The 16,610-nt window shown below is 45.0% G+C and overlaps 1 protein-coding gene and 1 non-coding gene across 3 annotated transcripts in view; both read right to left on the bottom strand.

The window, feature by feature from the left end:
- Positions 1-334: 334 nt before the first annotated feature.
- NEIL2 (nei like DNA glycosylase 2) overlaps positions 335-16,610 on the bottom strand; it is a 30,929-nt gene continuing 14,653 nt past the window's right edge. For both annotated transcript variants that reach the window (XM_004707643.2, XM_045286946.1), the window contains exons 3-5: positions 13,557-13,909; positions 1,765-1,961; positions 335-1,339 (exon numbers count right to left, since the gene is read on the bottom strand). In XM_004707643.2, the coding sequence (XP_004707700.1) occupies positions 1,029-1,339; positions 1,765-1,961; positions 13,557-13,909 (861 nt within the window). In that variant the 3' untranslated portion in view covers positions 335-1,028. The remainder of the gene's footprint in view (positions 1,340-1,764; positions 1,962-13,556; positions 13,910-16,610) is intronic.
- Positions 3,079-3,242, bottom strand: LOC115868351. Its single transcript, XR_004045530.1, has one exon. It is a non-coding gene; the product is annotated as a U1 spliceosomal RNA (small nuclear RNA).

Raw genomic sequence — 16,610 nt, forward strand, 5'->3', positions numbered from 1 at the left:
AATATAAACAATACCCTCCCCTTGGGTGGGTTAGCGCCCCATGCCCCGGGGCTCATACACTCTTATCACAATCCATACATACATCAATTGTGTAAAGCACACTTACACATTCGTTGCCCTCATCATTCTCAAAAATCTCCTTTCTGCTTGGATTCCTGGAATCAGCTCATTTTCCTTTTTGCCCTCCCCCGAGGTTTTTTATTGTAAGAAATAATTTTATTGGGGGCTCTTACACAATTTTGGTGGATTCTGTAGCCCCACTCCACAAACTTCAAGAGCTCACCTTGAAGAGCTCAGTTATGGACAGTAAAAACTGCCAAATAAAGACAACAAGAAACAACAAACAGCTTTATTTTAACGGTCTTGCCCGAGTTCCACCCAGCCGTGGATGACAGAATTTGACAGTGATTCTCTACAACCCTTGATTGCAGGATTGGTCACATATTGATCGTCACAGAAGGCCCACCCTAGAAGTAAACAAGTTGCTCTCCCCCCCAAATCCACCAAGGTCCCAGTGCCCACATGGTGTGTCTACCCCACGGGGAAGGAGCCAGGCGGCAGGGTGAGTCAGAGCACCACTCCTCTGCTCCTCAAACCCCACTCTGAGGCCCCTGTCAGGGTGGGAAGAAAGAACATTCTAGCAGCCGGTTGCCCATAATGGAAGGCCTTAAAACCTAGCAGTTCCAAAAACGAAACGAAACACCTAAGCAGAGCATCGCTAGGGGCAGAGTTGTGCTCAGCAGCTTTCCTTTTCATTGCTCCATTACAGTTCTGGGAGTTTTCCTTCAACTGGCACCATGTTTCTCATCTCTTACAGTGGTAACCAAACTCACAAGTGACCAAACTGGCAAACCAACAAAAAAACTAACCCTGTGAAAAAGAGGCCTCCGCCATCATTTCAGGGAGACGAGTACCACCAATTGGAATTCGCCTCTCCCCCGTTGCCCAGCCTCAATGCCCGCCCACACCCTCCTTTCTAGAGTTGGGCTCCTAAAGGGCGGGGTTCCATGAAGCAGGGCCCTGGGTGCTTAGGGTTGGAGCTGCTCTGGCTCCTCGGCTGGCAGCCTTGGCTGGCACTGTGGGCACCACCAGGTGAGCCTCTGGAATCTACCTGGAGGCCCGAACGTGTCCTTCTTGACCTGGTGCCCCACAGGGCATTGCTCCTTCTGGTAGACCTGAGTGTGCTGCTGTTTGCCCTGGAACTTGCCCTGAAGCCAGTCGGTGCTGAACGCCACCACATGATCCACAAGGGACTCAAGGCTCGAAGGGCTTAAGAGAGAACCAGGAGAAAGGGGATGGACTCCCGCTCTGTACAAGGCTTCGTTCTTAATGATGTTTCCTGCAAGGGAGGAGGAGAAAAGGGGTAAGCAAAGGAGAAAGGACACCCTCCCTCCATCATGGAGCCAAGTCAAAAAAAAACCACAACCCTCCATAAAGCCAACTGGAACAGGAAGACCGGGAATCAGATTGCCTTTGTATTATGGGATCATGGGCATGCCAATTAGTCTCTGATTCAATTTCTCAGGATGTAAAGTAGCTATATTAAAAAAAAGCTCTGAGTTTCTAGCTATGCGTCCTTGACAAGTTACTTAGCCTCTTAAAATTAAGCTTCTCTTTTCTCATCTACAAAACAGAGTTAACTTATCTGGTTTTTAAAAAACAGTAAAATGGGAAAACGTAGTCTTTATTGTCCCACCCAGCGGCTCCCTGCCGCACAGGCAGTGGTTTTCTATTAAACAGCTCTAGGAGGCTCGTCACTCATACCTAACCCTGAAAAGTATCTTTGGTCCAGCAGTGTATAGCAGACGGGCTGCGCCTGGCCCAGGGCTTCCAAGGCTTGTCCTCGATGAAACTTTTCAGACAAGATGTCAGAGCTGGGTTTGACTTCTGGGGAAGAGCTCCAAGACATCTGACAATTGTAAAACGCCAGGAAGCCACCACCGCCAAAGTGCAGGACCAATCTAGAAAGAATGAGAAGGTTATTTGTACATTTCACCCACTGCCCACCAAGTTCATTCTGACTCACAGCAACTCTACAGAAAGAAAATGGAACTGCTTAGTAAGGTTTCTGAGACTGTCAATCTTGATGACAGTAGACAGTCTCATACATCTCCCGAGGAGCAACTGGTGGGTTTGAGGCACCAACCCCACAGTTAGCAGGACAATACTTAACATACTGCACCACAGGGGACCTTACACCCAGAATACAGTTCAATCATACAAACATACAGCTTCCGCAACACTTAGATAAAACCCACATACACCGCCCAAGTATACCAAACACCCTGCTACCGAGTGGATTCCAATTCACAGTGACCCGATGTAGAGTTTTTGAGATTACAAATATTTATGGGAGCAAAGAGCCTTATCTTTCATCTGCAGAGTGGCCAGTGGCTTTGAACCACTGATCTTACAGTTAGCCACCCAAAGCCTATCTCACATTAAGACCCAAAGGAGACTTTGGTGGTTTAGTAGCATGAGTCTTCCTTCAATATTGGAGACCATGTTTTGAGTCCCAGCCAGTACACCTCCTGCAAAGTCATTAAGAGGTTGCTTGCAGGTTTCTATGATGCTGAACAGGCTTCAGAATTTCTAACCTAAGATGGACTAGCAAGGATGGCCTGGTAATTTATTTTTGAAAATCAGACAATAAACCCGCCAATAAACCCAAGGTGAAGGTAGGGGTAGATCCCAATCTATCAACCAGCCTGATGACATTCTCTTGGGGGTGTGGCCTTTTGCATGAGATTCTATGCAGAGCCCAGTTCTCTTGCTCCTTTGCCTTCTGCGACAGCGCGATCCTGTGTCTGGATCAATGATTCCTGTTGCCTGGCCTGCCAGGAGCCCTCAGCAGACTATTGATGGTGGATTCACTTGGCAGACCTCAGATTCATTTACCTCTGACACCCATGAGTTTGTGCCCACCCCCCTCTACAGCTACAAGAGTCAGAATCCTGACTTGACAGATTAGACCTACCTACGTCTACAACTATGTAAGACATTTCTCAGTATCAATCTTTTTATATATACCGTATATATTCGTGTATAAGCTGAGTTTTTCAGCATTTTTTTTTTTTAAAGGGGATAGCATGAACGCAGTCCCCTACTACCACAAATTATGCAGTCGAGTTTCCCACATTTGGGGAAATCACAGGGGTCAGCACACCCAGAGTGCAATGGGTGAGCCTCGCCCTGGGAAAACCACCTTCGTGATCATGGTAACTCCCCTGCCAGGTAAGTATTTTTCAGCACATTTTTAATGCAATTTTGTGGTAAAATTAAGTGTCTTGGCTGATATGCGGGTCGGCTTATACTCGAGTATAAACGGTAAATATATTTTAAAAGCATCCCTGTTTTTGCTTCTCCAGAGAACCCAACCTAACATATTTGGTATCGGAAGTGGGATCCTTCTTCAAAGGGACTTGGCTTCTGCTTCACTCAAGGAATTGTGGGTCTGTAAACTAGCTCATGGATCAGAGCTGGGCTCTGCATAGGATCTCTATCTTATACAAAAGCCCCCCCCCCCCCACCCCAAGGAGATGTCGTCAGGCTGGTTGATAGGGTGGACTCCACCCCTATATTCACCCTGGGCTTTATTGGCTGATTTTCAGAAATAAATTACCAGGCTGTGCTTCCTAGTCTACCTTAGGTTAGAAACTGTTGAATTGATTGAGGTGTCATGACTTTCTATTCTGGCAATTCAAGTTAGATGGTCATACACAGGGATCTACAATGTTTGCACTTATATATCAAGTCAATATTTTATAGGCTTCCCACTGATTTCCCTCCTAGGGAAACCCTACCTAAGTAGCCAATACCATAGGTTCATACAAGTCAAAGGATTCTAATGATTACTTTGATTCCATTGTCCAATATGGTAATATCTACCTTGTTTCTGCTGAATGAGTGCTGCAACTTTGTCCCCCTACATCCACACACACACCACCACCACCACTCCAGGCAAGGGTCTTGATTCACTTAGGGCAATTCCCACTGTGAAGCCTGGCTAAACAAAATAGCAGTCGCAGGAGTCCAGATTCTGGGCTCCCTTCACAATTTTGATTTTTTGTTTTGGTAAAGGTATGTCTTTGGGCACTCTCTTTGTGGGTTTGAGTTTAATCCCAATAAATCCACTCTAACGTGCCCATTTTCCTAAGCCTTTGGATGCCTTTTCTACAGTATACCACGTTAGGTCTGGGACTTTAAATCAGTGTAGGCCTTCTTGTAGCCCATGCTTCAGCAAGCCAACCAAATAAACTATTAGATCCTCTCCTAACTGAAACACTGAATGAAGAAGTGGGGCTTAGTGCTCTCATGTGGATAAACTCAGACTGATCTAAGCTTATGGTTCCTTGTACCATTATCCCACCCCCTTAATCACCATTCCCACACATTTTCTCCAGGTTTCTCTTTGTACATATTAGAAACTTCTAGCAGTTCTTTAGGATTATAGCATACTTTTTCCTGATTCAGCATCTGGTCTGGGGACTTGCAGTGACAAGTCTAGAAGCAATAATGGGTGGAAGAGGTATTTCCTGAGAACCTGTAGCAGTATCTAGTAACACATCTGCTTCAGGCAATGCTCCAGATACATCCCAGGCACCACATCCGTCTGAAGAGTTGGCCATAGTGGTTTGAGTGAGTGTGGCCTCAGTTCTTCTGATGGGAGAGAGAGTGCTGGTTACTGGAGTGGCTCAATGGACTGTGGGGGCTCCATGTCTCCATCTTCTGCATTAGCGCCCATACATCTCCATCCCGAGTTTCAGGGTCCCGTTTACTTATCAGTGCTTTCCCTTTAATATCAGACACTTTCTGAACCTGGAGTTATACTTCAGCTACTCAGATGATCAGACTCTTGGTTTGTTTTTCAGCAGTATCAGTTCTGTTGCTAAAAAAGATAAGGCTTTCTTTCATGACAAAAGCAGAAGCTTTGAGGTCATTTATTCAGCACTTGCGCTGGCCTTCTGAAGCTCTGTGTTCATCTGTTTCCTTTATGCGTTTGTCGACTGTAAATGATATGAAACAACCAGCATCTCCATACTTCTATCCTGACAAAACTGTAGGAAAATATCAAACACGTGACCACCCAGAGCCTCACTTCTCACCGGTACGCCATCTATTACTGGTGGTGCTATTTTGGGTATTAGCTTTGCCACTTCATGCCATGGACTAACAATGGTCTCTTTACTAATAGGGACAGATGTACCTATTCTTACAGAGACGGAGGTAGAGTTCTCAGTGCCTTTATACCTAATTAGACCTGAGAACCAAATTAGAAAAATTCATGTTTATTTTGTTTTTCTACAATGATTCCCTGTATCATGTGTGTTAGGTTGGATTCTCTAGAGCAGGGGTCCTCAAACTTTTTAAACAGGGGGCCAGTTTATTGTCCCTCAGACCCATTGGAGGGCCGGACTATAGTTAAAAAAAAAAAAAACTATGAACAAATTCCTATGCACACTGCACATATCTTATTTTGAAGTGAAAAACAAAATGGGGCAAAAACACCCGGCGGGCCAGAAAAATGTCCTCAGTAGGCCGCATGTGGCCCACGGGCCATAATTTGAAGACCCCTGCTCTAGAGAAACAAAACCAGTGATGTGTTAGACTGGGTACTTTAGAGAAACAAATCCACAGAAACTCATGTATACGAAAGCGTTTTATATAAAGGTTAAGTGCACATCAAGAAAACATCCCAAGCCAGTACTGCCCAAGCCCAGAAGTCCAACATTAACCCATATGTCCAACACCAATCCACAAAGCCCTCCTCCAGCTCACAAAACACACACTATGATGCTGACTGCCGGAGGAAAGCCGAGTCAGTGAATGTGTAAGCATCTCAGCGCTGGCAGGGGTCTCCACACCGCTGCTCCAGCACCCAGGGCTGCATGGGGTAGTTCCATGCGGCTTCTCCTCAGGGATGTCTTGCAGGAAGTGAGCCTTGCCATCTAAAGCAGGGACCTGGCTAAGGCAACCGCAGCCTGGTCCGACCATCAGAAAGCAAGAGACCTGAGAACTAGAAAGGCGGGGCTCACCAAGCCATTAATCCCTCCGCCCTCAATTAATTCCACATGTGTTTATTGGCCAGGCTGCCACAATAAACTAATTCAATCCACCCCTGGCCAACCTGGCACCTATACATAATTCTTTAACTTAACAATTGCAATTAAGTAACACCTACACCTTAACCCTATAATCCTGTGAATTTTTCCCACGTATGAAAGTTTGTAAGCCAACCACTTCATGCCTTTATCTTCCCCAATTTGGGGTATCCAATTTATATATTGCCCACTTACATCAACCCAGTTCTCTGAGAAGACAATCATATTTTTCGACATGAAGAGTTTTCATTCCAGTTGGAAGCTTGTAAAGTCTGTAACCATAAGCAAAGTCAAATCCGGACAGGCCAACTACAGTCAGCAACAAATATGCCCAGTTCACAGGCTCAAAAATCTCCAGCTGGTTGGGTTCTGGTCAACTCAATGTGGGCTGCCTCACTCAGCCTTCCCAGGGTGCCCATTGGACGCCTTGCCTTGGACCATGGGCTCTCACCAATACTCAACAAGCCTAGCCCCCTCGTGTTAGGTCATGAACCTTAGACCAGTCAACCCGCTCTCATCTTCTCCTCTTTTTCCTGTAAACCAAGTCCACAGGTGTCAGTGGCCAAACTCAATCTGTCTCTTTATTGCTGCATGTCTCCCACTTCCACTCAACAAGTAGATCCAGCATTTCAGCCTGCTCACAGGCTCCCTTTAACATGCAGTCCCAGAGAGGAGTTTTCTTCATGGTTCCAGATTTTTTCCAGCTTCTGACAAAGACTACTGGTTCCTGAGTACTCCAAAGCACTGGATGGGGCATATCTTTCTTTGCAAATGTGGCCTAAACCCATCTATAGATCAAATTTTAATGGCTGAAATCAAGTGGGCTTACAAACTTTCTATTTTCCTACTTCCCATATTTTCCCCAGAACAGAACCGAGTAAATAGTGTGGTTTTATCTGACCTCTGGCTTGACAAGAAAATCAAGTGACATATAAATGTGTTTTTATATAGGAAATTTATATTGAGAAATGGCCTATATAGTTGCCAAAATAAGTCCAGTCTGGTTCAAGTCAAATAAGTCCAGTCTGGTTCAAGTCAGGCTTCTACTGACTCACATAGCTATGGAAGCTGATGTAATGAAGTGGGGGTGGGGTGGGAGCAGGTAGAGCACAGGTTGGTGGATGCAGAGGTAAATGAATCCAAGATAATCTAAATGAATCCACCATTAGCAGTCCATGACCACTCGTGGGATTGGCAGGCAATGCAACAGGAGATTGGAGAACAAGATGCAGGATCAAGCTGAAGCAGACGGCGAAGGCCCAAAGAGATCAGGGATCCATTTAGGATCGCTCTATTATACAAAAGGTCACACAGCCCCAAGGTGTCATCAGGCTGCCATCTGTTCGATAGGTTTGACTTCATCCCTACTTTCACGCCAAGGTGTTTAGCTGACAGACACTCTATAACCAACACAGATCACACTGTGCCAATATCAGCTTCCATGACCCTTGACAACAGAACTATACAGTGCTTGGCTATCACTGGCAGTTGCTAAAAAAGGGATCACATTAGAAGGTCCTAGGTAAGGGGAGGGGGGGAATGGGCACTGAAGCTCATAATCATAAAAAAAGAGACCTGGCTTACTGGTAGGACAGAACTAGTGGAACATCCAAGACTAAGACTCTTCACGTCTAGGGCAGAACTCACCCCATTTCCAGCCAAACACTAGATAGGCCTAGTGTGTCTCCCCAAAGAAAAGTGGGGATAGCTGGACAGCAGCTAACAGCAAGGTCCCCCCAAAGAAAAGGGAAGAGTAACACCAGGGAGGTACAAACTTCTTAGAATAGGCAAACATTTTGGATAAAAGCAGCATTTACCCAAGGACACAGTTCACTTAGCTTAGGGAAGGGGGAATAGAAATGGGAAACAAGAAGGAAATGGGATAAGTGATGTTACATTGCAGTGATTTCAATCAGTGGCAAGAAACAAGATGTGTTTTAATTGTTGGATGGAAACCTAATGTGCTCTGTAAACTTTCCCCCAGTCCACAATAAAAACTTAAAAAAAGGAAACCAAAGCCTATGAGTCACAATAGTCTGATCATGGGGATGAGGGCAAAACTGGGCAGCATGTCACTCTATTGTGCATGGGGTCACCATGAGTTGGGACCGCTGGACAGCAGCTAACAGCACGGTCCCCCAAAGAAAAGGGATCATTAGAAACTCAGGATTTACTGGCGTGACTTCTAACACACACACACACACACACACACACACACACGTTTCTCACTACAGTAAAACATGCTAGAGGCATAGTTCTATGCATTGATACAGGGCTCCTTAGAAAGCAGAGAAGATAACACCTAGTCCCAGCAAGATTCACCAAAACCAACAGCAGCAGCATGTTCCTACAATGCCCATTCTTGAGTTTCCTACATACCAATGGCAAAACCAAACCTAGATCTTTTGATAAAGAAATAACTGGTGACTTTGTATGGAAAACTAATTGGGCTGGAATTGGACTATGCACCTGAAGGAGACTAAACTTCTCAGTCTAAACTCTAGATATCATTATGTAAAGTAAAAGGACAACTCTAGACAAGCAGAGAATCAGAAAAATACTTGGACCACACTGTGTCCCTCAAAGAATGTGTGGTAAACCCTAACCCCTGTGGCAATTCAAAGCCACCATCCCCTCCTTGGGGGCCAGACAAGGCTGTCTGCCCCTGGAAAGGCTGAGTCTCAGAACACGCGATACAGCGTCACTGTGAACTGGAATCGATTCGGGGGCAGTGCTTTGGGTGATGGTGCCATAATCCCATTTGGAAATAGAACTTTGTCATTGTGGTGGTTAGACTGTTGGCCAACTTGATGGTCCTTCTGTGGAGGTATGGGTGGAGCCCAATCTGTAAATCAGGCATAGCCTGATGATGCCTCATTGGGGGTGTGACCTTTTTATGAGAGAGACCCTGAAAACTTCTCTCCCTCTTGCCTTTCACTTTGCTGTCTGCTTGGATTGTGTCTGCCTGCAGAGGCATCTCTATTTGGGTTACGCCGCACAGTGGGAGTGGTGCCCTCCCATGTTCCCACTGCCCTTGGATCCATGCTGCTCCTGCCTGAGATCTTCCTGCTTCTCCATTCACCCTTCTGCCTCAACAGCCGCAGTTACGGACCTCTAAAGAGGGTCGCAGCTAACCTCAGATCCATGGACCTGAGTGGGCCTGGGCTGGGCTGCCTTCTTGATAAAAAGTTTTCTTACACATAGGAGTGGTTACTGGTTTTGTTACAGCCATGCTCATGAAATTGTATCAGGTAGTGTGTCTTTAAAAAAAATCATTTTATAGGGGCTCATACAGCTCTTAGCACAATCCATCCATCCATTGTGTCAAGCACATTTGTTATTTGTTGCCATCGTCATTTTCAAAATATTTTTTCTACTTGAGCCCTTGGTATCAGCTCCTCATTTTTATCCTTCCCTCCCCACCCCTCCCTCCCCTTAGAGTGTGTCTTAAGTAAAACTCTTTCGAGAGCTAGAAGAGCTAAAAACAAGCATGTAAGAAGCAGAGTTGGGGGCGAGAGATACCAAGCTGCATGAATATCACCCAGGGGCAGAAGCTCCGAGGAGATAAAGAACCTTCCCCCCAAGACCCGACACAGACAGAACGTTTTCTTCTAGAGCCGGCACCCAGAATTCAGCCTTCTAGCCTCCTAAGTTATGAGAAAATCAACTCCTGTTTGTTATAGTCACTCATCTGTGCTATTTCGGTTCCAGATGTACTAGATAACTAGGCCCAAATGCGTTAGATAAACAGGACACATATTATCTGTGGCAATCACTCAAGAGACAGTATGTGCCCAATAAAAGGAAACCAATGGTCAGAAGATAGGAGAAGATGGAAAGGACACGCAGATGGTACGGCACCGGATTCTGTAACATTTACTGCGGAACCTAGCAGAGTGTGAGTGTGGCTGGGCAACTGAGAGCATGCTAGGAAATCATTGCTTGACACCAAAGATAAATGTAGGCGTGTGCTAACAGCGGGAAACGAAAACTCTCAAAAGTCTCAGCAAACTCAAAGGCTGGGGTGGATCTGTCCAGCAAAAGAAGTCACAAAGCAGTAACATTTCCTAGGTAATACGCTCAGATGGGAGAGGGAGAGCGAGCAAATGGAAAATGTTCACGGTGAGAGGGAAGAGTGATTCATTTGGGTGTCATGAAAAATTTGATAGCTGCTAACTAACAGGAAAAAAATTTAAAATACAGGGTTTAATGGGAAGTTCCACCCCCCTGTTGGTCCATTTGTCATACTGTGATGGCCTGGATGATACTATGATGCTGGGAGGTATGCCACTGGTATGTCAAATACCACCACGATCATCCATGTTGGGAAGGATTCTGCAGAGCTTTCAGACTAAGGTACACCAGGAAGAGGGGCCTAGGGTTCTACTTCTGCAGAGCAGTTGATACAACCCCGCTAATCAGAAGAGCACACTGTCTGACTAGTCTCAAACATGGCAATCACTGAGTAGCTGAGCCAGACTGGGCAAAGTATGGTCCTCCGACAGGGATTCACAGCGGTAGGTGCCGGCTCCATGTTCGCTGGCAACAACATCATGTTATTCGGCAGCACTTCCAAATCAGCAGGAGGGAGAAAAGGAAGAACTCCAACCTGGTTACTCAAATGGAAGAAACAGAAAAAAAGTCTAAATGGGGCAAATACAAATAAAATGAAAGGAAATCCAAATACTACAGGTATTACACTTCAAAAGCAAGAGGTTTCCATTTGAATTTGAAGAGGCAAAAGCGAGCCATTCCTTGCTTATGAGAAATATACCAAAAAACAAGTGACCAAAGGGAGGCTGAAGACAAAGCAGGCAAACTGACATGAGGACAGAGCATCAAGATTGGTTTGACAGAATCTGTGCTTTCCACAAACTTTGTGAGGTCCCTTCACTTACTTGGCCACAAATCTCAACAGATGGAAAAAGTAGAAAAAATGTACAGGCTGCATTCTCTATCATCCAATAATTTTTTTTATAATGACAAAAAACGAACACTCAAATCATAGGAAGTACTAGTCCCTATAGAAAAAGTATATAACATGAACTAGCATTTCTTTAAAACACCAGTACAGTAGATAAAACTGGTTTTTGAAAAAAGTAGGGGGCAGTGGAGGAGAAAACAATATATAAAACATTAAGAATGGGGAAAGAAGATACACTTGGTAAGGTATTAAATAGGTAATGGACACATGTACAAATATGCTTGATACAAATAATGTATGGATTGTTATAAGAGCTATTAGAGCCCCCAATCAAATGATCTTAAAAAAAGGTAATGGATTTGTTTTTCATTGTTTCTCTTGGGTTTGGCAGTTGGTGACGCACAGGAGAGGATGCAGAGACAATAAGTGATGTGATGGTTTATCGGGGATGGGGGCGGGGGATTTGGGGAGCAAACAATGAATGCAGGAGGGGAAGGGAGCATTAGAACTCATTACGATGATGTATATACAACTCTTTAAAAATAGTTTAACTATGGAAGTGTATGATAGGTGAATACCAAATCAAGAAAACTACTAGAAGAAAGAAAAAGAAACCAAACTTGATCAATAGTTACCATGAGTGAAGAAAGAAGAGTTTTTGCTTAGGGGACATTGAGTTTATGTTCCTGGTGGTAGCATCATTTGGAAAAGGGTATCAATAATGGTTGTGTAACACGAAGAGTATAATCAATGTCACTGAATTACATATACATGTAGAAGTTGTTGAAGAATGTTTTGTTGTGTGTATTTTTGTCACGATTAAAAATATAATTACATGAATTAAAAAAAAGAAATGTAAGTTCAGAAAAAGAATAAAGGCACGGAATGACGTGACTGTAAACTCACAGTGACCCTATAGACAGAGTAGAGCTTCCCTGTGAGTTTCCGAGACTAACTCTCAACAGAAGTAGAAAACCTCATTTTCCTCCTATGGAGCAGCTGGGGGATTTGAACTGCAGACCTTGTGGTTAGCAGCCCAATGTGTACCCACTATGCCACCAGGGTTCCACTTGATAGTCAAAAGCACCTGCAAACTCTAAAACAGAGACAACCAACTCAACATTGGTGAGAATTTAGCTAAGCACTTTGGAGAGGAATAAAAATTTTCAGCTATAAGGATGTTCATTTTCTTCAACCAGCCACAACCAGGGGACTCTACACTAAGGAAATAATCCTAAGCGCGAATACAATGTTAGGTACAAGGATGTTCTTCTCAACATCAACGGATTATGTGCTAGAAAACTCAAGGCCCTAAATTCAACATGTTGGTCCTTCAAGCCCTCCTGCCCTCAAGTGTGACCTCTGCTGAAAAGCCTTCTCCCTTTCCTAAGCTGCACAGGATTTTATTTTATTCTTCTCTTAGAGCATAGCGTATAGTCTGCTTCCTATTTATGGGTAGGTAGAGACCTTTCCTCTCTTGTATATAATGAGCTCCTTAAAAAGCCAAAATGAATCAAACTCATTGCCTTCAAGTCTATCCCAACTCATAGCTACAGCTACCCTACCGCCTGAGATGAACTGCCTCTCAAGCTGTCAATATTTATAGAAGCAGACTGCCACAACTTTCTCCCATGCTTTTGGCTAGCAGCAAAGCACTCAACCACTGTGCCGCCAGGGTTCTGTAACCCCTTGATTAGCCCCTTCTGTAGCCCCTGTTGCTGCTTGCCACCCCCCAGAGGGACAAACAACAGAAACATGGGTGAAGGGAGATAGTGGAGGGTGTAAGACATGAAAATAGCAATTTTTAATTTAGCAAGGGTTCACGAGGGTGGGAAAAAAGAAGAGTTGATACCAAGGGCTCAAGTAGAAAGAAAATATTTTGAAAATAATGATAGCCACATATATACAAATGTGCTTGATACAACTGATGTATGGATTGTTATAAGAGCTGTGAGAGCCCCAATAACATGATCTATAAGAGACAGAGAAAGTAGCAAAGCAACAACCACCCCGCTGCTGCAGAGTAGATTCTACCTAACTTAAACCCCCATCCAAAGCCACTGCTGTGGACTCGAGTCTGTCTCCCAGCGACCCCACAGGACCGACTGGAACTGGCCCACAGTTTCCTGGACTGCAAGCTTTACACATCTTTGTCCCACTGAGCGGCTGGGTCGGTCGGTTCAAACTTCACAAATTTTGGTTCACAGCCAACACTCTAACAACGAGTCCCCAGAGCTCCCCTGACTGGATCAACTCAAAACACACTGCCATTGAGTGCATTGACTCACAGCGACCCCAGGGACACAGAAGTGCCCCATTGGGCTCCCAAGTCTGTGACTCTTCACAGGAGTAGACAGCCTCATCACCCACTGCGCCACCAGAAAAGCGCCTACTTAATAGCAGGGTCTACCTCCACCTGAGTGTGCAACCACACCTAACCCCAAACCTCACCCTGGTGGGTACCCGATACATGTGGAACCCTACACACCCAGACATTCACAGCTACACGGCCTGCTCAACCATGTCATTACCTGGGGACAGGATCCCGCCAGTCACCCCTCTTGTTTGCTTTCTTGGCTCTAGAGAATTCGTTCACCCAAATGCTGCCAAACAAACCAAAGCTGACATGGAGCCACCTCTCAGCCTCTCCTGCGGGGGTATCTCTCCCCAAATCATCCGAACTGCCTTCTCCATGGAGAACAAGCTCCGGGAACCTGACGGACTGCTCAGAGAGTTCTGGCCCAATGGACGCCAAGGTCTGTGTTGGGCCTGTGGCCTCTTCCTTCGAAGCTCCTTCTCGTAGAGGCTCTGACAGTGGATGATTTCCAGGGGGCCTCGTTTCTTCATCTGGATCAAATCTAAGGAATAACTTCTTTCCGTGAACCTAGAAGAGAGAGGCGTGGGGTGAAGTCTTGCAGACCAAAGAAGGTGAGGAGCAGAGGAAATCTATGTAGACATTTATCCTGATAGTGTCTTTCTCCATTCTTGCCTCCCATGCAGCTCCCCCGGAAACTGCACATTGAGTATTGGGGCCCTTTCCCCCTTTGGTTCCCGTGGTGTAGACAGCACAGGGATTTCAATCTGATTGGGAGGTGCTAAATTAGAAAATTAGATTTGTGAGAAAGCTATGATAGCAAAGCCATACTAAAATACCCAAGGAGAAGTGCTATTTTTGTTCACGGATTAACTAAAATACAAGATTGTGGGGTTAAAGGGAAGAGGGAACCCCACAAAACATCACAGGTTCGGTAGGCGCAATTGTACAGCGATAATAAGTAGAGATCATAGTAAAGTCATAGAGAGCATGAGAGTTAAAAGATGGAGTCAAGTAATGGAGTCAGATGCAATTCATGGTAGCATTGCTCACCTCAGCCCCACCTGATGGTCCTCGTGGAGGGGACTTAGCCGTCAGAGAAGAAGCAGCTGCCTCGTCCTTCTCAGCCACCCTCCTGAGAACCAGGGAGCCTCCTTATTTATTGCTAACCACGCATTGTATCACTTTAGGGGGATCTGATTACAGAATCATACATCACAGAAAGGGGCAATACAATCAATAGGAGGGAGACGACCTAGGGGTGTGCCCATAGGAATGGGAAGGTCTAGGGTTACACATGTGACAAGATGGGTGGACTCTAGATTCATAATGGCTACCTAACCTTGGTCATCCTTGGGCGGGTTTGCCCTCTCTGGTATCTCCTAAAAGTAAACAGACAACTACTATCCTTATCAGAAGGGAGTGGGCCTTATTTAGGGTGAGTCAGACTATACAGTCTGGCCGCTCTAGATGGCTGGTGTTAAGGAGAATAACCTCTGACCTACTTTCGCTGACAGCTCAGTGTACAGTCATTCTCAAGCGAAATCTGGCATATATTTTGGGGAGACAACTTGGGAGAAATCCTTCTGTTCTCACACAAGTTGCTATCCTTTTATTCAATATGTAATATTAGGAATCAAAAATGACTTGCTGGAAGTGAGTTTGGTTTGGATTTTTTGAGAACCAATCAGCGGCCACACACAGCATGAAGACAGCTGATGACAATGCACTGGGCGATGGCCCTCTCGCCACCGTCTGGAAGATGGCCTCGATGGGAGTCGGCACCACAGAAATAACCAATTTGAAAACTCAGCAACAACTATCGACACAAAAACTGGCCAAGGAATCAAACAGACTGTGAAATCTACAAGGGAGAAAAATTCACCTCATCTACATGAAAATAATTTTAGTACAATAAAATGAAAGCAGGCCACATTTATGAAATAACTGCTCAGCGGCTTGGTATCCTATTTTCATGTCTCTGAAACCCTAGTATGTGACCTGCGTCTGGCCATATTTTGAACTGAGTCTGTTCTGCTTGACCTGAAATCCACAGTCTTTCAAACACTCAAGGAGCCTGGAGACACAATGGGTTATTCACTGGGCTACTAACTGCGAGGTTGATCCTTCGCAGCCACAAGCCTCTGTTTAGATCAGTGGTTCTCAACCTGTGGATGGCGACCCCTTTGGGAGTCGAAAGACCTTTTCACAGGGTTCGCCTAAGACCATCAAAAAACACTTATTTCCGAAGGTCTTAGGAACCGAGACACCGCTCCTCTATCGGTCTCAAGGCGGGTCCGCCCACATTCTAATACATCCACATATGAGTATGGGGCATGAAGACTGTTACCCATGCTACACCATGCTTCAAGACAAAATTTCATTTATTTGTAATTAGAAGTAAATATTTCACGACATATAATTACATATTGTTTTTGTGATCAATCACTATGCTTTAATTATGCTCAATTTGTAACAATGAAAATACATCCTGCATATCAGATATTTACATGGCGATTCATCACAGTAGCAACATGACAGTTCTGAAGTAGCAACAGAAATAATTTTATGGTTGGGGATCACTACATGAGGAACTGTATTAAAGGGTGCGGCGTTAGGAAGGTTGAGAACCACTGGTTTAGGAAAAAGATGAAGTTTTCTGCTCCCATGAAGATTTACAGCCTCGGAAACCCACAGGGCCAGCTCTATTCCGTCTTAGAGGGTTGCTATGAATTGGACTCAGCTCGATGGCAGTGAGTTTGAGTTTGCTGTGAGGTGGCATCGTTGGGTAAACACTGGACTGCTAACAAACAGAAGGACGAGGGTTCAAACCCACCAGCCGCTCCAAGGAAGAAGGATAATGCGATCTGCTCCAGGAAAGGTTTACAGCCTCCTCGGAAACCTGATACAGGGTCAGGACGCGTGAGAACCTCCTTGAAGACAGTGGGTGGGGTAAATAACGAAAATCAAAGCATTTGGCATCAAAAGTAACTGAAATTGCCTGCTACTTTTCTGATCACTAAAAGCATACAAAATCACAGTTCTGCTGATCTCTCCAACTTGCCAATTTGTACACCTTTCTAAAGAATTCCAGAATAATTTGTCTGCAAATCTGAGCATGGACTGTTTTTTGCCATATACAGTGAACCCTCGCCACTTCGCGCTTCAACTTCCGTGGCTTCACTCTATCACGGTTTTTGCGTAACAGCACCCACTGCCTACACCCGCTCCTTCAGAGGAAAAAGACGGCGACCCACCTGTAGAGTACATC

This window comes from Echinops telfairi, unplaced genomic scaffold, assembly GCF_000313985.2.
Source record: "Echinops telfairi isolate 266 unplaced genomic scaffold, ASM31398v2 ScPeMD7_9;HRSCAF=40, whole genome shotgun sequence".
Taxonomy (NCBI): domain Eukaryota; kingdom Metazoa; phylum Chordata; class Mammalia; order Afrosoricida; family Tenrecidae; genus Echinops; species Echinops telfairi.